The following is a 27,992-nucleotide window of genomic DNA, read 5'->3' as shown; positions in this document are numbered from 1 at the left end:
GGAGCTGGGGATTCCTGTGGACTGTGCAGCGGGGAAGATGGTGGTCAGGTCATCTCTGAGCCTGGGATAAGCCTGTGGCTGAGAGGGTGCAGAAGCACCCTGAAGCTCTCTGTGGTCACGTGGTGAGGGGGGGGGTCTGTCTTAGTGGGTGTGTGGTTGGGGAAAGCTTCCCTTAGGATGTGACCTTGAAGTACAGGCCTCCCGAGGTACAGGGGGTCTCCCCAGAAAGACATGACAGCTCTGTGCAAAGTTTCCAGGCCACTGAGTGAACTTACGGCCTCTGCGGGCCACTGTCCTTGGATCAAGTCAGCCCTGCAGAGAACCGCGGCAGGCCCTTTTAGAGCCCGTGACTCCTGGAAGGGTCCTCCCTCCCCCTCCCCCTCGTCCCCGCACCCCCGCCCCCACCCCGTGGCTTCCCGCCAGCCCCGCGCCCCTCCCCTCTGGGGTTCTGGCCTTGGCCGGGGCTCCGGGACTGGCGGGGACCAGCCCCACCTCTCCCCACCGCCCAGGCCGGGTCAGCGCCAACGCCGTCCCCTGCCCGGACCTGGACTCAGAGGTCCCTCTGGACAGTCAGGCCTGCGCTCCTCCGTGGTGAGTCCCCTGGAGGGAGGCAGGGAGGCTGCCCTGGCTCTGCTCTCGCTCTGGGGCGGGGAGCGAGGTGGGATTCCGCTGGGGGCTGCGGAGTCTCCCAGCCTGGCTGGGGGTCCTTTGGCCGAAGGAAGGCAAGGCGGGGGGCGGGGGGAGGCGGGGATCGCGCAGGAGGGAGGGCGAGGAGAGAAAAGCGCTTCCCGAAGCCGCACAGTGGGCCGTGGGCGTCATCAGGGCCGTGGAGGCTGGAGGGGGGAGGTGACCAGAGGGTCCTGCCGCCTCCTAAGGCCCTCACCCCATTCTCGGGACTGGGGATGGTCCTACCTGATTGGCCAGAGCTGGGGGGCCCAGGCACAAGGACCTCTCGTGATTGGACAGCTCCAGTCCACCTGCCCTTGTCCTTCCCCACGGGGAGGGGACGGGACCCCAGACCCTAGCCGGGGTGAGGGTAGCCCCCTTTCTGGTCTGGGTGTTGCGTTACTCAAGCTGCTCACAGCCCATGCCCTTCCAGGGTCTGTCAGGACCCCTCACCTGCCACCTGCCTCGGGGAGGCAAGCACCCTGACCAGGTACCCCAGTTCTCCTGCGCCCTCAATTTTCCAGAAATCAGGCAACTTTCTTAAGCCCTGAATCTTAGTTTCTTGGGCTAAAATTGATAGGTGGTATAATAATAGCCCTCAGCGGCTGAGGCTGATTCTGAAAATCTGGGGCCTCTGCCTGCCACTGGCCGCGGACCCTCTGCAAATCTCCCCTCTGTGAACCTTCCCGATGGCGCTGGGAGATGCCCCTGTCCCTTTAGGAGACAAGGAAATCTTGAACCCAGGGCAGCTATGCGGTGGCCCATCCCCTTGCCCAGGACCGTGGGAAGGGTCGCGGATGGAGTGTGACCCCACAGGCTGATGGGGTCACGAGCATGTGGACCACCAGGTGCCCAGCTGGAATGACTGCAGGCACGAGATGGCTCTGGGCCAGCAAAGGGCAGCTGGGGACCGACGCCTGTGGCTGATTGCCCAGCTCAAGGGCCTTCCAACTGCAGCTCGGAACAGGGGCCCTGAGCAGGGCCTGGCCACTGGGCAGGGGGCCTGGGGAGCCCGAAGGTCCCCCTGCTGCAGGCGCAGCCTCACAGTGTCCCTGAGCCCTGCGGGAGGAGGGAACCGAGGTGCCACCAGGGGAGGAGGCCCCCTAGGGGCCGTGGGTCTCCTCCCTCCTCCACTTGCCGCCCCCCAACCTGACCTTCCCTGCACCAAAGCTCAAGGTGGGCTGCCCCACCCAGGGCTCCTGCCCACCAGCTCCACAGTGGCTTTCCTGACCCTGCCTCCCTGCTTTGTCCTCTTAATTTTCCACGAGTAATATACACCCAATATTTTCAAAAACAACATTCTGGTAAGAAAAAGATAATTAGAGCTATCAAAAGACTTCCAAACCCCCAAACCCTGCCTGGTGACTCTTAATATTTCTGTGCGGGTCCTTCTAGGCTTTACTCTGCCAAACACATGTGTGCAAATACATGTACCACACACACAGCACATACACCGTACACACAGATACACCGCCCATACACCACACACACATACCTCCCACACACACACCATTCTCACTCATTTGACAGCGTCTCAAGCGGAGTTTTTAATCTTGATGATGTCCAGCTTATTTTTCTCTTTTTAAATCATGCCTTTGTTGTTGAATCTGGAAAGCACCACATGCTGGGTGGTCTCCTCTGTTGTCCCCTAGAAGTTTCGTAGTCTGCATTTTACATTCACATCTGTGGTGCATTTTCGGTTACTTTTTGTGAAGACTGTTGATGTGTGTCTGGCTCGTCTTTCGCGTGTGGGTGTCTAGCAGTTCCAGGAACATTTGTAGAGGAGACTGCCTTTGCTCCTCTGTCAGACAACCGGAAGGTGAAGAGAAGGTGTGCAGGAACTTGGAGGAGGCAACGATTTCTTAAACAGGATACAAAGCCCATTCAGCATAAAGGGGGACTTTGGTGCGGGGTACTGTGCTCAGTTTAAGAACTTGGGTTCATCCAAAGGCTCCGTGGAGCGGACAGGCCCCAAGTCCGCAGCCCCGCGCTGCTTCCTGCTTGGGGAGCGCCCGGCCTGCTGCTGGAAGCCTTTGAGGAGCAGCTTCCTCATCAGCAAATGAGGAGACGGAAGCTGATGTGACCTGACTGAGGTCGCAGGGCTGGTTAGTTGCAGAGATGCGCTCGGATGACCCGGGAGGACACGGCGGCACACAGCGCTGGGTGCTGGGCTGGGGGCTCTGGGCATCGGGCGGGGCGTCCAGGGTCTGTGATCACACCCCGCTCAGCCCTGTGGCCTCCCCTTCCGCCCCTCAGGTGGACCACTCCCCGCAGTAGCTGGCCACCCAGGGTGCCCAGAGCTGGGCCCGGGGGTGGGGTGGAGCAGGCGGGCTGCGCCCTTGGGCCAGCGCGCCCCGTGGGACGCTGTGTCCCTTTTGCGCAGGTCCCCGCCGGCCGCTGCCATGAAGATCGCAGTGATCGGACAGAGCCTGTTCGGCCAGGAGGTCTACTGCCGCCTGCGGGAGGAGGGCCATGAGGTGGTGGGCGTGTTCACCGTGCCCGACAAGGACGGGAAGGCAGACCCCCTCGGTGAGTGGTGCCTGGCGGGCGGCGGTGGCAGTGGGACCTGCGGGCCTTGTGTGGGCGTCCCCGGCCTGAAGTGATCACACGCGGTCCACCCTGGGTCCTGCTCAGGGCCCACTGACCGCCACGCTTTTCTGGAACAAAGCATATCACAGCGAAGGGTGGTGGAGAAGGCTGGCCTGCACCCAGGACCCCACAGTCTGAACACCCCCAGCTCCCCTCTCCCTTCACCCAGGCTCCGAAAGGGCTGCCGGGTGGGAATCACCGCAGTCGGGTTCTTGGATGTGAGCGAGCCCTGCACCCCGTCTCCGGCAGGGGCAGCTATTGAGCAGAGTCCCCTGCCCCCCAACGCCCGGCCCCGGAGTTTCTGCCCCCAGGATGGGATGGGGCCTGGGAGTCTGCATTTCCAACAAGCTCCCAGAGACACACCACTTCTCCAGAAGGAAAATGGTGTGAGAATCGCTGCTGAGCTGGGGCCTCAGCTCAAGGGCTGGGCCTTCAGGCCCCCAGGTCCTCCTCAGGGCTGAATGTTTCAGAACGCGGGACCTGGCTCCGAAGGAAGAGGGTGCTCCCACGATGGAGCATCACAGGCCGAGGCACCACTGCTCCGCTCCTGCCCCAGTGCGGCCTGTGACAGTGACCCTTGCCTGGGGCTGCTGTTCGACCTGGCCTCAGAGGGTCACTGTCTAGACCACTCACGCCGACCCGCCTCCCTGCACACAGGGCAGAGGCCGAGGGTCACCAGGGTGACGCGGCAGCTGTGTGTGACGGAGCTGTCACACTTGCCACACCTGTCCCCAGACCTGCCAGGGAGCAGCTGACAGGTGCAGGCCGTGGAGAGAGCCCAGGGCTCGTGCCCGCAGGGGGCAGGGGGCGGTGGGGCAGACTCGGGGGGGCTACATCCTCAAACCTGGAGACGTGGGGACCGCGCATCGGAGCCAGGGGGCAGGGAGACACACTCATGGGGCCTGTAGGTAAAGAGGTCACAGGCCACATGGTGTCTGGGAAACAGAGGCGCTCAGAGGTCCTGGCAGTTGGCAGGGTCAGTCCAGGCAAAGGCATCCCAGAGGCTGGCCCTGGCTGGGGCCATGGCTCCATGCTGCCCAGCAGAGCCCGGCTGGGCAGTGGGGGTGCTGTGAGGGACAGGCCTGGAGAGGGGTGCAGGAGCCCCCCACCCCGCAGGCAGGGGCTCGGAGGCTGGGGGCGGACTCTCACCCGCTGTCCCGCAGGCCTGCAGGCTGAGCAGGACGGCGTGCCAGTGTTCAAGTTCCCCCGCTGGCGGGCCAAGGGGCGGGCCCTGCCCGACGTGGTGGCGCAGTACCAGGCCCTGGGAGCTGAGCTGAACGTGCTGCCCTTCTGCAGCCAGTTCATCCCCATGGAGGTCATCAGCGCCCCCCGGCACGGCTCCATCATCTACCACCCGAGCCTGCTGCCGCGCCACCGGGGCGCCTCTGCCATCAACTGGTGAGACAGGCCGGCCGCCCCGGGCTCCGTGGCTGCGCTCCGGGGCCCCCGAGGGCTCAGCACTGCCAGACGCCGTCCACCCCCGCCCGCCCACCTGGAGAGAGAGAGAGACGGACTAGAGACACCTGGAGCAGATAGCTCTAGATGAGAGGGCGAGAGTCTGCAGGGTGGAGCTGTTGGAGGCACCATCAGGGAGGCAGGCATCTGAGCCGGAAGAGAGGGCGGGCTTGTAGCTGGACCAGTTGGGACTCAGCCCCCTGACCTCCAGACACATCTCCTCGCTTCACTGGGCCTCAGTCTCCGCATCTGTAGAAGGGGCGTGCGAGGCTGTTACACGGCAGGAAGGATAAAGGAAGAAGCATGAGGGCTTCTTCCACCTGATACCTGGCACGCGGTCGCATCAGTAAACGCCATTTTCCCTCTTGCGTCCTCCCTGGGGAGGCGGGAGGGGCCCTAGCCCCAGGCCCCCTTTTCTATGGTCCTTCCTTCCGGACTCAGGCGTCAGTCTTCCGTCCCTAGGACCCTCATCCACGGGGACAAGAAAGGGGGGTTTACCATCTTCTGGGCGGACGACGGTCTGGACACCGGGGACCTTCTGCTCCAGAAGGAGTGTGAGGTCCTCCCAGATGACACTGTCAGCTCCCTCTACAACCGCTTTCTCTTCCCGGAAGGCGTCAAAGGCATGGTAAGGGCAGGGCCGCACACTTACCCCAGGGCTCCCCAGCGCCAGCTACTGCCCAGAGCTGGCTAGGATTCTGCAGGTGGGAGGGACTCTCAGTTCAGGGTTTCACAGAGGCAGGGTTAGAACATGTAATTGATGCTCTCGAACTGTGGTGTTGGAGAAGACTCTTGAGAGTCCCTTGGACTGCAAGGAGATCCAACCAGTCCATCCTAAAGGAAATCAGTCCTGAATATTCATTGGAAGGACTGATGCTGAAGCTTCAATCCTTTGGCTGCCTGATGCCAAGAGCCGACGCATTGGAAAAGACCCTGATGCTGGGAAAGATTGAAGGCAAAAGGAGAACAGGGCAACAGAGGATGAGATACTTGGATGGCATCACTGACTCAATAGACATGAATCAGAGAAAACTCTGGGAGATAGTGATGGACAGGGAGGCCTGGTGTGCTGCAGTCCATGGGGGTCACAAGAAGTCAGACACGACTGAGTGACTGAACGACAACACTGTTCTCTTAAACGGGACCTGCTTACAGCTGTCAGAACAACTCAACAAACCTTGCCCAAAAAGGCACATTTTGGGCTCCTTTCCGAGAGGAGACTCCAGACAGGGACATCCTCAAGCCTGGCTGAGCCCAGAGGCTCTGGCCGGTCGGGGGTTCTGTTTCTTCACCCTGATTCTGCCTCCCGTCTGATTAGCTTCCTCCTCAGGTTGGGCGCCCTTGGTCAGGAGGAGAAGTTGTCCCTGGTGGCTCAAGGTCCACACCTCCTGATTCCAGGGGACAAGAAACCCTCTTTCCCTAAGAATTCATGAATGGAAAGTCCAAGGAGGTTCTGAGGAGCTGGAGGTGGAAGGCAGACTCGAAGGGTTGATGTCGGAGCTGTTGTGCAGCCCCAAGGGGCAGCGTGTCCAGCAGGGGAGGCGGCGGGACAGGGGGCAGACGGGGTCGTCTCCATAGCACAGTGGGGGCCGCCCCTCAGCCCTGGGCCCTGCTTTCAGCCACGGATCCACCTGTTCCCAAAGCAGATCCCGTGGTGCCTGTCCCGAGCCGGGTGTGGTGCTGGGAGGGTCTACACAATCCCACAGCTCGGACTGTGAGCGGGGGCCGAGGGGAGGGTCCTGATGCCTCAGACACCTCTGCCCCCGCCTCCCAGGTTCAGGCTGTGAAGCTGATTGCCGAGGGCAAAGCCCCCAGACTCCCTCAGCCCGAGGAGGGCGCCACCTACGAGGGGATTCAGAGGAAGGAGACGGCCAGGGTGAGCGCCAAGGGACTGGGTGTCTGCACTCTCCCCAGTTCCTTTTTAGGGAGGGCAGGGGCCCCGGGAGATGGGCTGGCGGGAGGGCGGTTGTCTGCCAGATGAATTCCAGGAGGGCTTTGGGCTCCTGGGGGCTGCCCCGGTTGGGGATCCCGGGGGCCCAGGTCTGGGTCTCTGATCGGGGCTCAGGGGGTGCTCTCCAGGGACCTGGTGAGCCCTGTGGGGCCGCCCTAAACTGGGGGGTGGCCCTGTGTGTCGGGCCCTGGTCCTTGTGACCACAGAGCGTCATCTCCCTACAAACCATCCTGCCCTTCACATCCCATGAAAGACCGAGGGTCCATGCACACCCAGAGCCAGGCCCCAGGGGGAGGCTGGCCCAGCTCTGGGATTCAGAGGAAGCTAGGCTCCTCAGCCCCTTCCCAGGCTCCACCCAGCGTCAGGAGGGCCCGTGGGGAGGAGTGAAGGCCGGGGCTGGGGCTCTGGTGGTTGGAGCGCAGGGAGGGCCCGCTGAGCACACACGTCCTGCCCTGCAGATCGACTGGGACCAGCCGGCAGAGGCCATTCATAACTGGATCCGTGGGAACGACAAGGTGCCGGGCGCCTGGACGGAGGCCTGTGGGCAGGTGTGTCCCTGCGGCCGGGATGGGCCATGCTCCTGGGTCCCCTGCTGCTGAACTGCCGGAACGTGTGAGCTGCGTGATCTCTGGCCACTGGCAGACCCCAGCCCCAGCCCCCCGGGTCCTGGAAGGGTGGGGTCCGCACGCACGAGGCCTCCAGGCCAGGCAGCAGCTCTGGGGTCAGACTCTCACCCCTCGGCGGTCAAAGTTCCGAAACAGCAGAACTGAAAGCAGTGAATCACCAACGTGGTACTTAGTACCTATGTGCTGAGTACTCTCACAAAAGACGGTTTGGAGCCGGGAGCCCCAGACCATGCACAGTCTGCTGACGTGAAGCAGGCTATACGGTGAGGAGGCAGTGACTGGCTGTCCAAAGAGTTTTCTTAAATGATAGGGATTTGGCTAAAGGTCACTTAATTCAATCTTGAGGAACAGTTTAAACTTCACTTATGATTTCCAGAGACAAGCAAGGAGTGACTGAGGTCAGGCTGGTCTTGCGTGTCTTGCAAAAGAAGCTAAATTAAGCTCTGCTGTGTGACGGAGCTGTCTTGTCTGCTCCGGGCTTTCCAAGGCTGGTCTCCGTTTGACAGCATGTTAAAAAGCAGAGACGTTACTTTGCCAACAAAGGTCTGTCTAGTCAAACCTATGGCTTTTCTAGTAATCATGTATGGATGTGAGAGTTGGACTATAAGGAAAGCTGAGCGCCGAAGAACTGATGCTTTTGAACTGTGGTGTTGAAGACTCTTGAGAGTCCCTTGGACTGCAAGGAGGTCCAACCCGTCCATCCTAAAGGAAATCAGTCCTGAATATTCACTGGAAGGACTGATGTTGAAGCTGAAACTCCAATACTTTGGCCACCTAATGCAAAGAACTGACTCATTGGAAAAGACCCTGATACTGGGAAAGATTGAAGGCAGGATAAGGGGATGACAGAGGATGAGATGGTTGGAGGACATCACTGACTCGATGGACATGAATTTGAGTGAACTCCAGGAGTTGGTGATGGACAGGGAGGCCTGGCGTGCTGCAGTCCATGGGGTCGCAAAGAATCAGACATGACAGTAACTGAACTGAACTGAGCAGCCCTCAGAGACCCCAGTCCAACCCTGATTCGCCTTCGCCTTGGGGGTGAGGGGGCTTCAGCCAGGCCTTTTCGAGGACAGCCCTGTCCTCCACGAAGCCCCTGACCACCCGAACCGCTGCTCGTGGGCGGGCTTCCCAGACCGTCCAGGGTCTCTGGCCTTGCCACCACCAGCCCCTGTGCACCGCGGCCAGGGCGTGACCCATCCCCAGGCAGGCCCGCCCTCGGTGCTGGCTGAGCACACTTTCTGCAGGTGTCTGACCCTGGGGTTGGAGGTCACGGTCCCATGTTAGGTGGGAGGGGCCCCCTCTGGGGCCTCCCGCCTGCCCAGGTCTCGTCTGTGCTCCGGGCGCTGACACCTGGGCTGTCCTGGCCCCACGCCGTCACAGTCCGTCATCACCCGCCCGCTCAGCACTGCCTGGTAGGCTGCAGGGGCCCCCCTCTCATCTCCACCTTCTGGTTTCCTGTCCCCAACAGAAGCTGACGTTTTTCAACTCGACGCTGAGCACTGCGGGCCTGGAGCCTGAGGGAGAGGACCTGCCCATCCCGGGCGCCCACCGGCCAGGGGTGATCACCAAAGCGGGCCTCATCCTCTTCGGGAATGACAGCCGGATGGTAAGTGTGCTGCTGCGACTCCTGGACTGTACTGTGGGCTCGGGCCCCGCAGGGAGACTCCTGGCCATTCTGGAGCAAACAGGGAAAGGAGACCACAGAATCCAGGAGGGAAGACCCTCACCTGCTGGGTCGGCCACTTTTCCGTCCCAGGAAGGCTTGCCCTGGGCTCTTACTGGCCAGGTGCCCTGCCTGAGCTGGGGACCCTGGGGGGCATCAGAGTCAGGGGGTCTTGTCCAGAGTGCCCTGTGCCTGGGTGTAACTGGGGGTCCTGAGCTGGGGGCCCTGGGAGGCGTCAGAGTCAGGGTTGGTCTTGTCCAGGGAGCCCTGTGCCTGGGCGTAATTGGGGGTCCTGAGCTGGGGGCCCTGGGGGGCGTCAGAGTCAGGGTTGGTCTTGTCCAGGGAGCCCTGTGCCTGGGCGTACTGGGGGTCCTGAGCTGGGGGCCCTGGGGGGCGTCAGAGTCAGGGTTGGTCTTGTCCAGGGAGCCCTGTGCCTGGGCGTAACTGGGGGTCCTGAGCTGGGGGCCCTGGGGGGCATCAGAGTTGGGGGGTCTTATCCAGGGAGCCCTGTGTCTGGGCATAACTGGGGGTCTTGAGCTGGGGGCCCTGGGGGGCATCAGAGTCAGCGTTGGTCTTGTCCAGGGAGCCCTGTGCCGGGGTATAATTGGGGGTCCTGAGCTGGGGGCCCTGGGGGGCGTCAGAGTCAGGGTTGGTCTTGTTCAGGGATCCCTGTGCCTGGGCATCACTGGGGGTCCTGAGCTGGGGGCCCTGGGGGGCATCAGAGTCGGGGGGTCTTGTCCAGGGAGCCCTGTGCCCATGCCTTGTCTAAGCCCAGCAGAGTCCAGGTGCACAGAGCGAGCTCAGTTTCCTTCTCTTTGAACAGAAGTCCCGCCGCGCACATAAGCTGCTCTGACCCACTTTAGCAACTGCAGCTCAGGGTGACACCCAGGATTTATGCAACTGAATACTGATGTGTGCTTGAGAGCCACGCTCTGTTTAAAACAATTCAGTTCTCCCCACAGCTCTATGAGATCCATGTTAGCATTTCACCATTTTACCAAGTAGAAAACTGAAGCAAAGAAATTCAGATCCCTGTCTATTTTGACCCACACGCATCCGCGGCAGAGCTCCGCTCCGGCCCTGCCTGCTGGCTCCGGGCCTGCCACTCACCGTGACACTCACCGCACGAGGTGGTGGGCAGATGGCCTGGGCCCTAAGGTACCAGGGCCAGCGAAGGAGGGCAGGCAGGGGTGTTGGAGCACTGGGGGAACTTCAGGGGACTCTGCGGATGCTGAACACATGGTGGCGGCCGTGCAAACAGTCCCGGGCAGGGAGCAGCCTGGCTTGGACCGGTGAGAGCTCACTCTGGGTGCCTGTCCTACTGGCCCGAGGCCACCTGAGGGTTACAGCGCGTGGGTGTCCCTTCCTGGGTGGTGCTGCAGTGGAATGAGGGCATCTGTCTCGGGCCAGGTTCCCGCAGCAGACCCAGGCAGGATTACGGAGGAAGGCAGACTGAGAGGAGGACGGTGGTCACAGAGAGGCGGGCCTCTCTGCTAGCCGGGGCCAAGCTTAGCTGCCAGCAGCGGTGGAGGACGGGCCTGGGTGCAGGTCCTGGAGCAGCCGCCGGAGGAAGGCACCAGCCGCGTGGGTTGGGCCGCAATCTCCCCGACATCCCTGAGGGACCCCAGGCCAGGCGGCAGCCGTGGTGGCCTCGGCTGAGGGTCTTTCAGGAGCGTCCAGCCGGGCTTGCTGGGCTGGGGCTCCAGAGCATGCAGGGAGGCAGCAGTCGGTGGGGTGGGGGCAGTGAGCCGGGAGCCCCGCTCCAGTTCTGGGCGGGGGGCGCTCTTCACAGAGCGTCTCACCTGGCAGACACATTCTCTGCCGTGAGCGCACACGCTCCCCCACCCAGAGGGAGCCTCACGACCTGGGCCAGTCTCCATGCGGTTTCCGCAAGCTGGGTGCTGGGTGACTAACTGTTGTCTCCGTTGGCCTTCAAGGCAGTGGTGGGATGCCTTCCGTCTCACATGCAGGCATTGGTTTTATAGAATAATACAGCCATTGTTGTTGTGAGTCGCTCAGCCATGTCCGACTCTCTGTGACCCCATGGACTGCAGCCCGTCAGGCTCCTCTGTCCATGGGATTCTCCAGGCAGGAATACTGGAGTGGGCTGCCATTTCCTTCTTCAAATACAGCCATCGTGGGTTTCCAAGCCTGAGAGCATGCTGGGGTGGAGGACACGGGTCCCCCCGACCGCTGCCCGCACCCCCGCCCTTTTGGTCTCCTCACGCCCTGCCTGCGTCCGGGCCTGCCTAGGGGAGAATGGGGGCGAGTGCATGCCCGCCGCGGGGTGCCCAGGGGCACTGATGGCCCTCCCGTCGCAGCTGCTGGTGAAGAACATCCAGCTGGAGGATGGGAAGATGATCCCAGCCGCACACTTTTTCGGGAGAGCAGAGAGCAGCGCCCTGGAGCTGACAGAGGAGGAGCTGGGCACCGCGGAGGCTGTGCGGGTGGGGAGCCGTTGGGGCTGCTGTGGTGGGGGCATGCATGCACTGGGTGTGTGTTCTGGGGGGGCGGGGCGTGCACACCCAGAGTCCGTATGTCCTGGCCTCAGGCACGCCGTGGTTCTGTCCTCCAGGTGTCCCCTGGCCCTCCTTCCTCTGCTGGGTCCTACCGCCCAACGGCATGAGGGCCTGCGGCCAGGCACTGGGAGGGAGGTGGTCACCCAAGGACCATCCAGCCCTGGGTGCAGCAAAGCCCGGAGGGGACAGGCCCGCCTGGGGCCAGGCTGCACCAGGGGCTGCCTTCTGGGCCTGGGGGCTCGTTCTCACTGCCTGGCCCTCCAGGGTGCCTGGAAGCGGATCCTCCCCAGTGTGCCGGAGGTGGACGAGTCCACGGACTTCTTCAAGTCGGGGGCCGCATCCGTGGACGTTGTCAGGTGAGGTGGGGGTGGGGGTGGAGCCCCGGGGTCTCTGAGTCGGAAGTCACCCCCAAACTGAGGAGCGGGCACTGTGTGGGTCAGAGATCCAGAAAGGACGAGGGTGTGCAAGCCTGTGCCCATCCGGTGTGGGACAGCTGGTGGGCAGGCACGTCCATCTCCAGTGGGGTCACGGCCCCGGAGTGGCCACTCTGGGCCTGGACATGTAGCTGGCTGCTTACGGCTCTGCAAGCGGGAGCCCAGCAAGCAGATAGATGAGGACCACCGCCCCAGAAGGTCTTGGCAGGCACAGGGCAGGGCAGGGGGCCGAGACCCCCACCCTCACAGGAGGAAGAGCAAACTGTTTTGGAGCAGTTTTAAAGCAATCGCAAGCCTTCCCAAAGCAACTGACCACAAGTTAGCACTGACAGAGCCGGAACTTGAACCCAGAGCCTCTGAACCCTCAAACTGGGCTTTCAAGACGGATTTGAGACCAACACCCATGCTCTGGGTGCTGGGCAGAACCACCAGCTCTGCTAAGAGGAGGGCAGGACCCCGGGCCTTGTCCAGGCTCCCATTCTCCCCCTTCTGTCCTCCAGGCTGGTGGAGGAAGTCAAGGAGCTGTGTGACGGCCTGGAACTGGAAAATGAAGATGTCTACATGGCAACCACCTTTGGGGACTTCATCCAGCTGTTAGTGAGAAGGCTGCGAGGGGGCGACAAGGAGACCGAGTGCGCCATCGACTACGTGAGTCCCGGGAGCCCCACAGGCAGGCCTGGGCTCACGGGCTGTGTGAGCCTGCACACCCACAGGCACCCACACCAGCGGGTCCACGGGGACACCCAGGGAAGCCAGGACTCCAAGAGCCTGCCCTTTGGTGATCAAGCTCCCCTTGGTAACTCTGAGCAGCCTAAAGATGCCAGGCAGTGGGGCAGACTCTACAGAGGACGCTGTTGCCTAAGATTCAGGGCACGAAACGGTGTCGAGGAGACATGTCCACAGTGTGTCTCTCCCGCCCCCTTCTCCACTGGCGGTTTTCTGGTGTGGCCTCCAGCTCCCGTCCTGCACCTCCTGCTGACCCTCACCCCTCACTCGGGTTCCACCACCTCCTCCCTTCGTCTTGATTCAGCACTGGCAGCGGCTTCCTGCTGGGCTCAGCCTCCGGCTCTTCCATCACCCGGGCGACCAGTCACTGTATCAAAGGCCTTTGGTTGACACAGGAGAGAGAGAGACCAAGTGGGACAGAAAGAGGAATTGGGAATGGTTTCCCAAGAAGGGCTTCCCTGGTGGCTCAGCTGGTATAAAGCATCCTCCTGCAATGCGGGAGACCTGGGTTTGATCCCTGGGTTGGGAAGCTCCCCTGGAGGAGGGAAAGGCTACCCACTCCAGTATTCTGGCCTGGAGTCCATGGGGTCACAAAGAGTTGGACACAACTGAGCAACTTTCCCACTTTCGCTTCCATGAAGGAGAACAAACAGCCCTGTACGTTCAGCTTGTGTGTGTGAAGTGTGAGGAAGTAACGCAGACCTGTTTGTAAAGAAACTTTGCACAAACCACCCTTGGGGTGTCTAGTTAGGCTACGGCTCCTATAGGAATGGGCTTTGTGATGGTTTGTCTGGCTGGGAGTTGGGGACAAGGCGGATGAAGGAAGGAGAGGAGGCTGGGGTGGACCCCAGGCTGGCCTTGGGTCGTGGACTTTAGGGGAGAAGCCACCCCAAGGCCCCATGTGCGTGCAATGCGGCAGGGGCTGTGCCACTTCCTGAGTGTGGAGCCCAAGGGTTGGGGTTGGGGCCGGGGCAGCTTGGCCGGCAGGCTGGCCCAGCGTCCCTGTCTCAGCCGTCACCTCTGCCCTGCATGATGGCCCCGGGCAGCAGGGCTGGATCCGTGAGGAGACCCCAGGCCCCTACTTGTGTGTCGAAGGGTTGGTGGGGCAAGTAGTCCCCATGCCTGTCAGGGATGCCCCTGTAGCTCCAGCCTGAGGTCCTTGCCCCCCAGGTGGAAAAAGCCGTGAACAAGCTGACCCTCCGGATGCCCCATCAGCTGTTCATTGGGGGCACATTTGTGGACGCCGAGGGTGGCAAGACCTACGAGACCATCAACCCGACAGATGGAAGTGTGAGTGCAGGCCCGGACCCTCGGCCCCCGCCACCCTCCATGACCTCTCGGGGTCCTCTCCTGTCCACTGACACCCTCCCGTGTTGGGAGGCCCCCTCCCCTCCCTCTCACCCCCCGAATCAGGGCCCCCCTTCGCCGAGGCCCTCAGCATCCCAGGCTCTCAGACTCCTTGGCTGTGGCCATCGGGCATCACATCAGAGCAGAGGCAGTCAAGTTCACACACACACACACACACATTCTGAGATGGACACACTCCTACACACGCACACCTGCAGAGGACTGGGATGCAGAACGTGGGTCCTGAGGGGGTTTAAAGAGAGTAACAGGCGGGCTGTGTGGACCCAGACAAGGACCCCCAAGCGAGCCCGTCAGGGGCTGTCAGCACCTCCAGGCCACTGTTGGGGACCCCGGGCGGGAGGCCGTGTGGGCTCCTGGGCCGTGGGCTTGGAGACGCCAGCCTCAGCCCTACTCCCACCCCCGGCCCGTCTAGGTGGAGGCCTGAGCTGCAGGGCAGGTGGGCACCCTCAGGGCACAGGATCCAGGGGCTCAGGCAGGCTTATTAAGAAGCAGACCTCCCGACCGGGCCCCTCAGCATGTGGGCCTGCTCCTGCTCTTGGTCAAAGACGCTGAGCAGCAGTCCGCGTCTGTCGCCCTGTTTGGGGTCGGGGCGGCGAAGACCCCAGGGGACGTGGACACAGCCCCTCCTGCCGGCCGCGCCCCGCATGAGCCTGGCCTCCCCCGCGGGGCCGCCCGGGGGCCCGGAGGCTTCAGGCTCGGTGCCCCTGCAGGCCCTCTGCCAGGTGTCCCTGGCCCAGGTCAGCGATGTGGACAAGGCCGTGGCCGCTGCAAAGGACGCCTTTGAGAACGGACTGTGGGGGAAGATCAGCGCGCGGGACCGTGGCCGCCTCCTGTACAGGTGTGAGCCCCACCCCATCCCCGTTCCCCAGGCGCAGGGGCGCTTCTGGGAGGACTTGCGACTGCACAGCTGGTGGCCTCAGGGAGGACTCTCCCATGTCACGTCCCCTCCCGGTGAAGCCAGGTGCCAGCAGAAGCCCAGGGAGGACTTGGGGTGCTCCCACTCATGGCTGCTCAGCCAGACAGGAGCTGGGGGCTGCCTCCCTGGGGGTCCCTGGGGGGTCAGCAAGCTGGGAGCAGACTGGGGTGCTGGGGCCTGCCGGTGGCTGGAGGAATAGGATGGGTCAGCCACCTTCAAGCCTGAGGGCGGCTCTGGATGGGTGGTCTCCACCTGACCCCCCAACCCTGCTCCCAGAGGTGAGGCCTTCATATGGGGGGGCATCCCACCTCCAAGGAGCCCACAGCAGCCCCTCCAGATGATGACACTGAGGCCAGAGACTGAGTCGGGGGCAGACCCCCGAGAGGGCAGGCGGGCTGTGCCAGCTTGAGGCCCGCCCCCCCCCCTGCCGCCCCCTCCAGGCTGGCAGAGCTCATGGAGCAGCACCAGGAGGAGCTGGCCACCATCGAGGCCCTGGATGCAGGTGCAGTCTACACGCTGGCCCTGAAGACACACGTGGGCATGTCCATCCAGACCTTCCGCTACTTCGCTGGCTGGTGCGACAAGATCCAGGTGGGGCTCTGAGCACCTCAGCCATCCTGTCCAACTCCAGCTGGGGCTTCGGGACAGACAGTCCCGTCCCTCCCTGGGCCTGGGTGCAAGGAGCTGCCCAGCGGGAGGTGGCCAGAAACCCCCCAGTGATGCTACTGCTGCTTCATCCAGGGCTCCACCATCCCCATCAACCAGGCGAGACCCAACCGGAACCTGACCATGACCCGGAGGGAGCCCATCGGGTGAGTCATGGGCTGGGCACTTCCCAGGAATGCATGTGGGGGCGCAGAGGTCTCTTCCCGGCCACATGTTTATCAGACAGCTATTCCTTTGCCTGGTAGCTCAGACGGTAAAATTGTCTGCTTGCAATGCTAGAGACCCGGGTTCAATTCCTGGGTCAGGAAGATCCCCTGGAGAAGGAAATGACAACCCACTCCAGTACTCTTGGAAAATTCCATGGATGGAGGAACCTCGTAGACTACAGTCCATGGGGTTACAAAGAGTTGGACATGACTGAGCACCGAAGAATTGATGCTTTTGAACTGTGGGGTTGGAGAAGACTCTGAGAGTCCCTTGGACTGCAAGGAGATCCAACCAGTCCATTCTGAAGGAGATCAGTCCTGGGATTTCTTTGGAAGGAATGATGCTAAAGCTGAAACTCCAGTACTTTGGCCACCTCATGCGAAGAGTTGACTCATTGGAAAAGACTCTGATGCTGGGAGGGATTGGAGGCAGGAGGAGAAGGGGACAACAGAGGATGAGATGGCTGGATGGCATCACTGACTTGATGGATGTGAGTCTGGGTGAACTCCTGGAGTTGGTGATGGACAGGGAGGCCTGGCGTGCTGTGATTCATGGGGTCGCAACGAGTTGGACACAACTGAGCAACGAACTGAACTGAACTGAGCAACTTCGCTTTCACCTTTCATTCCTTGGCAAACCCCGCCTGCCAGACACCTTGTTACCAGATAAGGTCACCCCCTCAAGCAGGGCCGCAGGCACGACCCAGCCCTGGTGGCAGCAAGTCTCTGCAGGGTTTCAGCTTTGGAGCCTCCGGCCCAGTTCTCCTTCTTTCCCAGGGCTCTTGCCCTGCTCCCTCTCAAGCTCAGTCCCTCTGGGTCTGCTGGGTGTATCTGGGGTGGGCACCAGCTCTCCTAACCCCTCAGCACACCCACCACCCCCAGGAAGGTGTGTGGGCCCCAGGCTGGCCCCAGTTTGCACTGCACTCCTGCTCTGCCAGCCAAGTGGCTCCTTACTGACCTGTCTGCCTTGGTCTCTGAGCACCCTCCTCCCACTGCTGGGCTCAGCCAGGCTGTCGTTGTTCAGGGAACCATTCTCTGATGATGATGGAGAAGATGGTGATGAAAATGATGGTGAAGAAGGTGATAAAGACGATGGTGAAGATGACAGTGACGAAGACGGTGGTGAAGACGGTGGTGAAGACGGTGGTGAAGACAGTGGTGAAGATGACGATGGTGAAGATGACGGTGGTGAAGACGGTGGTGACGAAGATGGTGGTGAAGACAGTGGTGAAGACGGTGGTGAAGACAGTGGTGAAGATGACGGTGGTGAAGATGACGGTGGTGAAGACGGTGGTGACGAAGATGGTGGTGAAGACAGTGGTGAAGATGGTGGTGAAGACGGTGGTGAAGATGGTGGTGAAGACGACAGTGGTGAAGATGGTGGTGAAGATGACAGTGGTGAAGATGATGGTGGTGAAGACGGTGGTGAAGACAGTGGTGAAGATGATGGTGAAGACGGTGGTGAAGATGACGGTGGTGAAGATGACGGTGGTGAAGACGGTGGTGACAAAGATGGTGGTGAAGACGGTGGTGAAGATGGTGGTGAAGACGACGGTGGTGAAGATGGTGGTGAAGATGACGGTGGTGAATGATGATGGTGAAGATGGTGGTGAAGATGACGGTGGTGAAGATGATGGTGGTGACAAAGATGGTGGTGAAGAAAACGGTGAAGATGGTGGTGAAGACGACGGTGGTGAAGATGGTGGTGAAGATGACGGTGGTGAATGATGATGGTGAAGATGGTGGTGAAGATGACGGTGGTGAAGATGATGGTGGTGAAGACGGTGGTGAAAACGGTGGTGAAGACGGTGGTGAAGACGGTGGTGAAGACGACAGTGACGAAGACAGTGGTGAAGACGATGGTGGTGAAGACGGTGGTGAAGATGACGGTGGTGAAAACAGTGGTGAAGACGGTGGTGAAGACGATGGTGGTGAAGATGACGGTGGTGAAGACGGTGGTGAAAACTGACAGTGGTGAAGACGGTGGTGAAAACGGTGGTGAAGACGACGGTGGTGAAGACGGTGGTGAAGACGATGGTGGTGAAGATGACGGTGGTGAAGACGGTGGTGAAAACTGACAGTGGTGAAGACGGTGGTGAAAACGGTGGTGAAGACGACGGTGGTGAAGACGACGGTGGTTAAAATGGTGATGAAGACGGTGGTGAAGACGACAGTGACGAAGACGGTGGTGAAGACGGTGGTGAAGACAGTGGTGAAGATGATGGTGATGAAGACGGTGGTGAAGAAGGTGATGAAGACGATGGTGAAGACGACGGTGACGAAGACAGTGGTGAAGATGATGGTGGTGAAGATGATAGTGAAGATGGTGATGGAGACAGCAGTGGGAGTGAGGAAACGGCAGTTGCCTGGTGTTCGAGGGGCCCCCTTGGGGATGAGCTCGTCTCACTGACCCGCAGAGAGGGGCTGCCACCCCAGGTTTTAAGGGTCAGGAGGACGCAGGGCCACGTGGTGCCATCAGTAGTTCTGGGACGTGGGGGTCCCTCTGTGGAGACACTGCCCAGCCAGAGGCTTGTCTGGGACAAGGGGTGGCACCAACACAGGACACTACCTCTCAGGACACAGCGTGCAGGCTTCCTCAGGCCCCCAGATGGACCACATCCTTCTTGTTCCCATGGCAATAGCCCTGGCCTAATGCCCAGGAGGACCCTCATCCACACCGACCCAAGTGACGCTTGACCATCTCTCACATCCTCCTGCCCACACTCGTGACCTCTGACCCGCTCTTGTGGCTGCCTGTCCACCCCTGTGGTCCCAGACCATCTCCCAGGCTCTGCCTGTCCCCACCCGTGCCTACCTGCTGTCACCCTCCTCCTGGGGTGGCTCCAGGCTGTGTCCCTAGAAGGTGTCCCAGCAGAGACTGCAGCGTCCTCTGCCATCACCCCTCCTGGGAAGGGACAGACTGGGCACACCACCCTGCCCGGGCAGGCAGCTGCACGCTGGCCCTGAGCAGGGCCTGGCCTGGAGAGGAGGGAGGCAGCCATGAGGCTCAGGCAGGGCCTCCGGGGGCACAGACAGATGAAGACTGGCCTCCTTCCCCGACAGGGTCTGCGGCATCATCATCCCCTGGAACTATCCCCTGATGATGCTGTCCTGGAAGACGGCCGCCTGCCTGGCTGCAGGCAACACAGTGGTGATCAAGCCTGCCCAGGTAGGTGCGGGCGCGGCCCGGGGCCTGCAGGCTTGGAGGGCGTGGGCGCTACCTGGCAGGGCAGGGGCAGGCCACAGGCCCCTTCGACCCCCACACTCCCCCACAACCCCGCACGGGCGGGAAGGAGAAGCCTCTGCAGGTGAGAGCAGCCTGTGAGGGACAGCCCACAGGGCAGACCTGGTGTGTTTGGGTCTCGGGGCCAAGTCAGGCTAACCAGGATGTGCGTGCAGCCTCTTTGTGAGCATCTGTGTCATTTCTGGGGACACCAGCTCAGCCCCCCTGAGCTGTGTGCCCCCTCCATGTGCCCCAGGACCCAGCTCTGGGCTGTGAGCTTGGGGCGTCTACCATTAAAGCTGGAGCTTCAAACCCCAAACATCTGGGGGAAGCCCCTGTATGTCCACCAACTGGGCTTCTCAGAGAAGCCACGTGTTGGGGGTCCTTCTCAGAGAAGCCACTTGATGGGGGTCCTTCTTGGAGAAGCCACGTGGCACGTGGGGGTCCTTCTCAGAGAAGCCACGTGACGGGGTCCTTCTCAGAAAAGCCACGTGATGGGGGTCCTTCTTGGAGAAGCCACGTGATGGGGTCCTTCTCAGAAAAGCCACGTGATGGGGGTCCTTCTCAGAGAAGCCACTTGATGGGGGTCCTTCTTGGAGAAGCCACGTGGCACGTGGGGGTCCTTCTCAGAGAAGCCACATGACGGGGTCCTTCTCAGAAAAGCCACGTGATGGGGGTCCTTCTCGGAGAAGCCACGTGATGGGGTCCTTGCACTGGAGCAGCCTGTGCAGTGTGGCCTGTGGTGGGGTCACCACACGAGCCGCCGTCCTTCGTCTGGACCTCAGATAGATCAGTTAGGCGCGGCAGGGCTGATGCTGGGGCAGTGGGCTGGGGCGTCTCACTCCCTCAGCGCCTTTGGGGTGGTTGGGCCTCAACGGTATTAACATAATGAAAATCAGTGCAATGATTCTGGCTCACCAGAGGCCCACACTCAGGCATTTTAACACACAATGAATTCCCCACTGACTTCCATACACGTCTGCTCAAGGCAGCATCGCTGCAGCCCCAGAGGTGACCCTTAACTTCTCCCTTGAGGCTGGGGGGCTGCTGACAGGTCAAGGCAGTGGTCCCTGGAGAGCCCACTTGCCCAAGCCCCCAGGGTATGAGCACCCACCCAGGCACTGCTCAGCCAGAGGCCCAGCAATGGTGGGGTGGGGGGCACAGACCCCCGAACCAGGCTTCCCCCCAGACTGGGGGGCGTGGACGCAGGTTGGCCTCAGCAGCATCACACAGGGCGGGCGGGTGAGGCTGGGCACCAGGGAGCTTTCGGAGGCCAGCGGGCATGGGCAGCGGCAGAGGAGGGCTGGTGGTCCTGAGGGCCAGGGAGAGGAATGCCCTCGGCCTCTGGGCATGGCCCTGGCGCCCCAGGGCTTGGCACAAACAGGTGGAGGCGGGGGAAGGTGCAGGGGGCTCAGGCCTGGCGTCAGGCTGCAGGGGAAGCTGCTGAGGCAAGCAGCCTGGTGCCCGGCTCCCGCTGCCCAGCCCTCTGGACCTGACCACCTGTCCTGCGTCCTCAGGTCACCCCACTCACGGCCTTGAAGTTTGCGGAGCTGACCCTGAAGGCGGGCATCCCTAAGGGCGTGGTCAACATCCTGCCAGGATCCGGTATGGCTGGGGACGGGGCACAAGGCTTGCCGTGTGACGCGCCCCTACATGAAGGGGGCTTCCCTGGTGGGAGTGCTGCCTGTGGGAGCCCCAGACTGGGGGACTCCTGGATGGGGGTTGGGGAGCGTGACTGTTGGCTGCAGCCGCTGACTGCGAGGAGAGGCTGTTGACTGAATGGAGAACAGGGAAGGGGAGCGGGCCTGGGGAAGCTTAGGAGTTGAGTCTCAGATACGCTAAATTTGAGAGGCTAGAAGACCTCCCAGTGGAGGTTCTGAGCCCCTGGGGAGGACGGGGGTGTCTGGCCCTGGGTGGCTGGAGACGGATGACCAGGCTCCATGGCTGCCCTGATCCCTCCCCCTGCCCATCCTGCACAGGCTCACTGGTCGGCCAGAGACTGTCAGATCACCCGGACGTGCGGAAGATTGGGTTCACAGGGTCCACCGAGGTCGGCAAGCACATTATGAAAAGGTAGGTGGTGGAGCGGGCAGAGGGGCCAGGTACCAGGGTCCAGCCCCGGTTGGATCCAGGGATTCCCTCGGGAGGACGGCATCAGCAACTGAGAGAAATAGAGAAAGAGATAAGCAAAGAATTTTGCAGTTAAGAAAATAGAGGAGAGAAAAGAGGCTGATACTCCTTGGTTTACACAGAAAGCCAATAAAGCCCCAGCACAGGACTTGCTCTGTTCATGTAGGCCACAGGTGCCCTCTCGAATAGTTGAAGGTGCCCCACCTTAGGCACCTTCTCGAGGGGGTCTTAGAAGCCCAGGCAGGAAAGTGAATGCTGAGGGCCCCTGTGCTCCAGGGAATCAGCCTGAAAAGGAAAAGGAAAGAGAAAGAACGACATGGGGAGACCAAGCTTTGGTGAGCAAGGCCTGCACTTTATTTTCCAAAGTAGTTTTTATACCTTAAGTTGTGCATAGAGGATAATGGGGGGGTGGGGGGAGTCAAGCAAGGTCAGCAGTCCTGATCCTTATGGAAGCCAGGCTTTCTTTCTGCAAACTTATCATGTGCAAAAGCTTTAGGTGATTTACATCATCTTCTGGCCAGGAGGCCTGTTAACATTTTATGATCCTTTATTCAGAAAACTTATTTTTCTCTAAAGGTGATTTTTCTAAAGTCAGGCACCACCCTCTGAAAGCATTAGATAAAGTTGCATTCCTATAGGGCAAAAGTGTGGTGGGCTCTAACAAGAAAAGAATTAACTCAAGGGTCCAAGGTTACAAACATTAAAGCTACTACTTACATTTCTATATACCAACTATATTAATCAATACACCCCCAGGGACACAGTAGGTAAGGGATATGGAAACTTGGCAGCAAGCATTAGCTCAACAAAGAAATCCTCTACTAGTTCTATTCTAACAATTTTAACTCTCTGAGAAGCTCTGCATTGTTAAAATATCTTAAGCTTCCCGTGCCTCTCGTGGTTGGGAGGCTGTGAACAATCACATGTGTAGCTGCAGGAGTCCGAACAAACCTGTCAGGCAAGCGAGAAAGTCATCAGAGGGGTTTGAATTGAAACACTCCTATTATGCCCAGGAGAATTATTAACTAGAGCTCTAAGTTGATTTTCTTCAGAGAAAGGTGGTTGGGGATAGCCCCCCGTTAATGTCAGAAGAGTTGGTGAAAGTTGTGAAATAGTAAAACAGACAGATTTTGGTTTTGGCGTAGATGCTCGGGCAGGTCCAGGGGGCCTCTCGAGTCCTGATTCACCTTTGCATGTCAGGTCCTCTCTGCGTGACCTTTGTCATGGGTGGGAACTCCCGTGCTGGCTCCCGGCAGCCAGGGGTCGCAGGCCAGTGGGGCTCCAAGACCTCCTTCTGGGGTCAGCCTGAAAGGAGAGAGGGTGTGGGGGGTGGGGGTGCCACGAGAGCAAGGCCTGCGCTGGGATGGTGTGGGGGAGGCGGGGTCGGGGAGGGGAGGAGGTGCGGGCCTGGCCTCATAGGGACCCTCCAGCTCAGATCCTCGGCTGCTCTTCCGAGTGACCCTGCACTGGAGCTGCCCTCAGCCCCCGTGTCCCGTGTCCCCCATCCTGTGTCCCATGTCCCCATCCCGTGTCCCATGTCCCGTGTCCCATGTCCCCCATCCCATGTCCCATGTCCCCCATCTCATGTCCCATGTCCCCATCCTGTGTCCCCCATCCCATGTCCCGTGTCCCATGTCCCCCATCCCATGTCCCGTGTCCCATGTCCCGTGTCCCATGTCCCATGTCCCGTGTCCCGTGTCCCATGTCCTGTGTCCCGTGTCCCATGTCTTGTGTCCCATGTCTTGTGTCCTGTGTCCCATGTCCCGTGCCCCATGTTCCATGTCCTGTGTTCCATGTCCCACGTCCCGTGTCCTGTGTCCCATGTCCCGTGTCCCCCATCTCATGTCCCATGTCCCCATCCCGTGTCCCCCATCCCGTGTCCCATGTCCCATGTCCTGTGTCCTGTGTCCTGTGTCCCGTGTCCCCAATCCCATGTCCCCCATCCCATGTCCAGTGTCCTGTGTCCCATGTCCCACGTCCCGTGTCCTGTGTCTCATGTCCCGTGTCCCCCATCTCATGTCCCATGTCCCCATCCCTTGTCCCCCATCCCGTGTCCCATGTCCCATGTCCTGTGTCCTGTGTCCTGTGTCCCGTGTCCCCAATCCCATGTCCCCATCCCATGTCCCATGTCCCGTGTCCCATGTCCCCCATCCCATGTCCCATGTCCCCCATCTCATGTCCCATGTCCCCATCCTGTGTCCCCATCCCATGTACCGTGTCCCATGTCCCATGTCCCGTGTCCCATGTCCCATGTCCTGTCCCATGTCCCATGTCCTGTGTCCCGTGTCCCATGTCTTGTGTCCTGTGTCCCATGTCCCGTGTCCCATGTCCCATGTCCTGTGTCCCATGTCCCACGTCCCGTGTCCTGTGTCCCATGTCCCGTGTCCCCCATCTCATGTCCCATGTCCCCATCCCATGTCCCCCATCCCATGTCCCATGTCCCATGTCCTGTGTCCTGTGTCCTGTGTCCTGTGTCCTGTGTCCCGTGTCCCCAATCCCATGTCCCCCATCCCATGCCCCGTGTCCTATGTCCCATGTCCTGTGTCCCATGTCCCATGTCCTGTGTCCCATGTCCTGTGTCCCCCATCCCATGTCCCCCATCCCATGTCCCGTGTCCTGTGTCCCATGTCCCCCATTCCGTGTCCCGTGTCCCCCATCCCATGTCCCATGTCCCGTGTCCCATGTTCCCCACCCCGTGTCCCAGCCCATCTCTCCCTGTCCCTTTCAGCTGCGCCCTGAGCAATGTGAAGAAGGTCTCCCTGGAGCTGGGTGGGAAGTCACCCCTCCTCATCTTCGCGGACTGTGACCTGGGCAAGGCCGTGCAGATGGTGAGCACTGCGGGGGGCGGGGGGCTGCCCCAGGGGTCGTAACCCAGTGCTGTTCTCCCCTCCGCACAGGGTATGAGCTCTGTCTTTTTCAACAAAGGCGAGAACTGCATCGCCGCCGGCCGGCTCTTTGTGGAGGACTCCATCCACGACCAGTTTGTGCATAGAGTGGTAGGTCCCGTCACCGGGCTTGGTGCTGCCTGCTTGCCAGCTACAGGGCATTGGGGGCCAGGGAGGGTTGGGCAGTGGAGTCCGGCACCAGCCACTTGGGTCCCAGACCCCTCGGGGAGGCCGTGGCAAGTCTTCCCTGGACTTTAGTATTTCAGCAAGAAGCAGCAGCCCCACGGCTCCAACCCACATGCTGCCTCTCCCTGCCCCCTGTCCTGCACACCTGCCCTCCCTCCCTGTACACCTGCCCTACTCCCCGCACATCTGCCCTCCCTCTCCCTGTACACCTGCACCATTCCAGCTCCCACACCAAGCCCAGATTGCTCTTGAACAGAGGGTGCTTTGAGGCTTCAACCCAGAAGGCAGTTTTGGAACCAGAACATGGTTCCAGAGGCCAGCATCTGGCGTGCGGACTTTCTTCAGGGCCCAGTGGTCGGTCACCAAAGATGTGTATGTGGGAGGCGGGTCAGGCGGTGACCGCGGTCAAAAGCCCAGGCAACACTGACCCTGAGGGCGTCTGCAGGTGGAGGAGGTGGGGAAGATGAAGATTGGCAATCCCCTGGATCGGGACACCAACCATGGGCCGCAGAATCACCTGGCCCACCTGCAGAAGCTGCTGGAGTACTGCCAGCGCGGCGTGGAGGAGGGGGCCACGCTGGTGTGCGGCGGGAAGCAGGTTCCTCGGCCAGGTCAGAGACCTGCGGACCGGGCAGCAGGTGGCATGGCCTCTGGGGCAGTGTCTGGGGCCCAGGCCCCTGCAGTTGGGCTCCCAGACTTCTGCTCTCCCATCTAGGATCTCAGGGGTGGAGAGCTTGGCTGTTGGGACACCTGCCAGACCAGGTGTAGGGCCTGCATACAGCCTCCTCCCAGCTGGAGGTCAGACCCCAGCATGCAGCTCTCTGTGGGGCGGCAGAGATGGGTGTGAGCAGGATGGGGTAGCAGGGTGCAGAGACTGGCCTGTGGCGCTCCAAGAGCTGGGGGGCACGTTTCCTTTGCAGATGAGTGGATACAGGCCACACCCACACCCTGTGCGTCAACAAGCGTCCATACATGACACACGGTTAAGAATTATAATTGCTGTTATAATTTGTAAATATGTACAAACATGGAATATTTTATTAAATTAACAGGGGCTTCCCTGGTGGTTCAGAGGGTAAAGATAGGTTCGATCCCTGGATCAGGAAGATCCCCTGGAGGAGGGCATGGCAACCCACTGCAGAATTCTTGCCTGGAGAATCCCAGGGACAGAGGAGCCTAGTGAGCTACAGTCTATGCGGTTGCAGTCAGACGCAACTAAACAACTAACAACACTATTAAATTCATCTTTTTGTTGTTGTTCTTCGAAATAGTAGAGAGAAAATTTCAAGTCTCTTGATTTTCCCTGAATTGTGCCAAATTCAATCTCAGTCCAACGGCTCTCAGGGCCCACGACTCTGTGTCCAGAGGTGAAATAGAGAAAGCCTTTCTGACACCAGAAACATTTCTGTGGAGTGGCTAGGGCCTGTGGGGTGGTAGTCGGGATGGGAGGAGGTGTGTCCAGCTGACAGCACTGGCCCCTGGTGGTGGACAGAGCAGCTCCGTCATTGAGGTGTGTGGTTGAAAGTCCCCGAGGCTTGTGGCTGGAGTGCGGTGCAGGGGAGACACTGGCGGGTCTCGAATCCCTCGTCTCCCCCCAGGCTTCTTCTTCGAGCCGACGGTCTTCACAGACGTGCAGGACCACATGTTCATAGCCCGGGAGGAGTCCTTTGGGCCCGTCATGATCATCTCTCGGTTTGCTGATGGGTAGGGGTCCCACTTAAGCCTCTTGAGAGCCTGTCCTGGTCACCCGGGTCTTCACGTGAGCTGCGGGGAGGGAGCTCAGACCGGTGGGGCTGTGGACGCAGCTGGACCCCCACAGAGTCCTCTCAGCACAGAGGAGGAGACCCCGGCTGGGGGTGGCTGCAGGGCTTCAGGCCCGCCGGGGGTGTCCTCCGCATCTCTCCAGCTCCACAGCGCGCTGGCTTCCACCTTGAGTCCCAGTGGCTGCGTCGTGAACTGACCAAGCCTCAGGGGCGCGCACAGCAGTCATTTATGTCGCTCGTGAATCTGCAATTTGGTTGGCAGGCCTGGCCGTTCTCGGCCCTGTGCTGTGTCGGGCTCCGCCTGGGCCGGGGGTGCAGACCTCCTGGTGCTCCCCGTCCAGGGCTGGCCCCTTGCCTTCCTCAAGGAGGCCCTCCTGGTTTTCCCTGCAGTGACGTGGACGCGGTGCTGGCTCGGGCCAATGCCACGGAGTTCGGCCTGGCCTCTGGCGTCTTCACCAGGGACATCAACAAGGCCCTGTACGTCAGCGACAAGCTGGAGGCTGGCACCGTGTTTGTCAACACATACAACAAGACTGACGTGGCCGCTCCCTTCGGGGGGTTCAAGCAGTCAGGGTTCGGCAAAGACCTGGGTAAGCCAGCCACACCTCCTTTCATTTATTCATTCAACAAACACCCGTTAGAGGCCGCTCAGCCCAGGGGCCAGGGTAGAGCTGATGAGATGCCACTTACTTCTTTTTGGGAGCCGACAGGCCGGTGACCAAGGCAGGGAGTCAGATCCTGCTAGAAGCTGTCCAGTGGTCTGAACAGGAGGCTGGACTTGGCTTTAGTTGGGGACGGGATGGGCCTCTTGGAGTGGGCTGAGACCCAAGCGACTGGAGGAGCTGCTATTGGAGCTACAGAGAGAGGCTGAGTGCTTAAGTGGGCCGGGGGGCGGGCAAGGGCAAGATTAAGGGGGCCTGGGAGCCCTAATCAGGCTCAGGCTTCATCCTCATAGAGGGAGCCCGTGGGGGGCTGGGCGAACCCGAGAGGATGACGTGAGTGCCAAGGCAGAAAGGGTGGCACTGGGCCCAGCCTTCCTGGGGAAGCAGACCTCTTCCCGATACCCCCCTTCCCCGGGCCGCTCCATGACTTGGGGTGGCTTCCACCCCAACTCTGCCACTGTGGAAGCCAGCAGCTGGGGCCTGGATCCTGTGGGGGATCAGCTCTGGTGCCCAGCTTGTTGGGGGCACAGCAGCAGGGCCCCTCGGAGCCATGGAAGAAGGGGGTCTGGGAGGTGACATGGAGGGGAGGTTCTGAGATGACCACAGCGCTGGACATGCCAGCGCTGCCCGCCAGAGCAGCTGCTGGGACTGTGATGTTGCCCCTGGCACGGCGTTTCTTGCAGGAGAGGCAGCCCTGAACGAGTACCTGCGGGTCAAGACGGTAACCTTCGAGTACTGAGGAGGGTCTCAGGACCGTCCCTGGCTGTGGGCTCGACCCTGAATGCGGTGGAAGCCTCTGGCCTGCACCCCTGTCCCCATCTGGGACCCCCACCTTGCCCAATCCGTGTGACCTCCGGCTCGGCCAGGAAGTGACCCCATGTGAATAAGGGTCCTGGCCAGCACCCATGTCCCCGCCTGCCCACGAGCCCTGGCTCTCGGGCTCTGTCCTCTGCCTGGGGCTGGTTGTGGAGACGAGCCTTAGAGGGGACCCGCCCTGTCTGAGGCGGTGTGACCTGCCTCTCCAGCCCTGTCTCCCCTCTCCGGAGGATGGGGTCGGGGCAGAACTGAGAGCTGGAGCTCCTGGTTGCGGCTGGGTCTTTCTGGTGAGCAGCCCACCCAGAGCCCCCAGAGTTCCCAATAAACAGATGCTGCTGGTGTTCCTGTCCCTCTGGGCATGGCAGGGGCTCGGGGGCTGGCTGCCAGGACCTGGGGGCAGGGGCCAGTGTGCAGTCTATTATCTCACAGGAAGGAGCACAGACTGAGTCCTCTACATCTGTCTGCCTTTATTCCTCCTTTCCTAACTCCCAGATTTTATCTGGGCTCATGGATGCCTGAAGGAGGCAGTTCCCAGC

At 60.8% G+C, this 27,992-nt stretch overlaps 1 protein-coding gene across 1 annotated transcript; it reads left to right on the top strand.

Moving 5' to 3' along the window:
• Nucleotides 1-566: 566 nt before the first annotated feature.
• On the top strand, nt 567-27,992 carry ALDH1L1 (aldehyde dehydrogenase 1 family member L1). Its single transcript, XM_070359008.1, has 23 exons — nt 567-591; nt 3,050-3,195; nt 4,419-4,653; nt 5,173-5,338; nt 6,485-6,586; nt 7,120-7,209; nt 8,762-8,899; nt 11,278-11,403; nt 11,740-11,831; nt 12,410-12,557; nt 13,806-13,925; nt 14,714-14,841; nt 15,360-15,510; nt 15,661-15,731; nt 18,855-18,960; nt 20,532-20,619; nt 20,994-21,087; nt 23,873-23,972; nt 24,042-24,140; nt 24,661-24,826; nt 25,814-25,919; nt 26,369-26,568; nt 27,324-27,992. The coding sequence occupies exons 2-23, from the start codon at nt 3,069-3,071 to the stop codon at nt 27,377-27,379; spliced, it is 2,709 nt and encodes a 902-aa protein (XP_070215109.1). The 5' UTR covers nt 567-591; nt 3,050-3,068; the 3' UTR covers nt 27,380-27,992.

Source organism: Bos mutus, chromosome 22, assembly GCF_027580195.1.
Source record: "Bos mutus isolate GX-2022 chromosome 22, NWIPB_WYAK_1.1, whole genome shotgun sequence".
Classification (NCBI taxonomy): domain Eukaryota; kingdom Metazoa; phylum Chordata; class Mammalia; order Artiodactyla; family Bovidae; genus Bos; species Bos mutus.
Note: the sequence above shows the minus strand (reverse complement) of the source record. Positions and strands in the feature narration are given on the sequence as shown.

Bases quoted from the DNA above. Each gene is read 5' to 3' on its own strand.
- ALDH1L1 (XM_070359008.1), top strand. From the start codon at position 3,069: ATGAAGATCGCAGTGATCGGACAGAGCCTGTTCGGCCAGGAGGTCTAC. The intron at 15,511-15,660 runs GTGGGGCTCTGA...TGCTTCATCCAG, and splicing joins GCTGGTGCGACAAGATCCAG to GGCTCCACCATCCCCATCAA. The intron at 20,620-20,993 runs GTATGGCTGGGG...CATCCTGCACAG, and splicing joins CAACATCCTGCCAGGATCCG to GCTCACTGGTCGGCCAGAGA.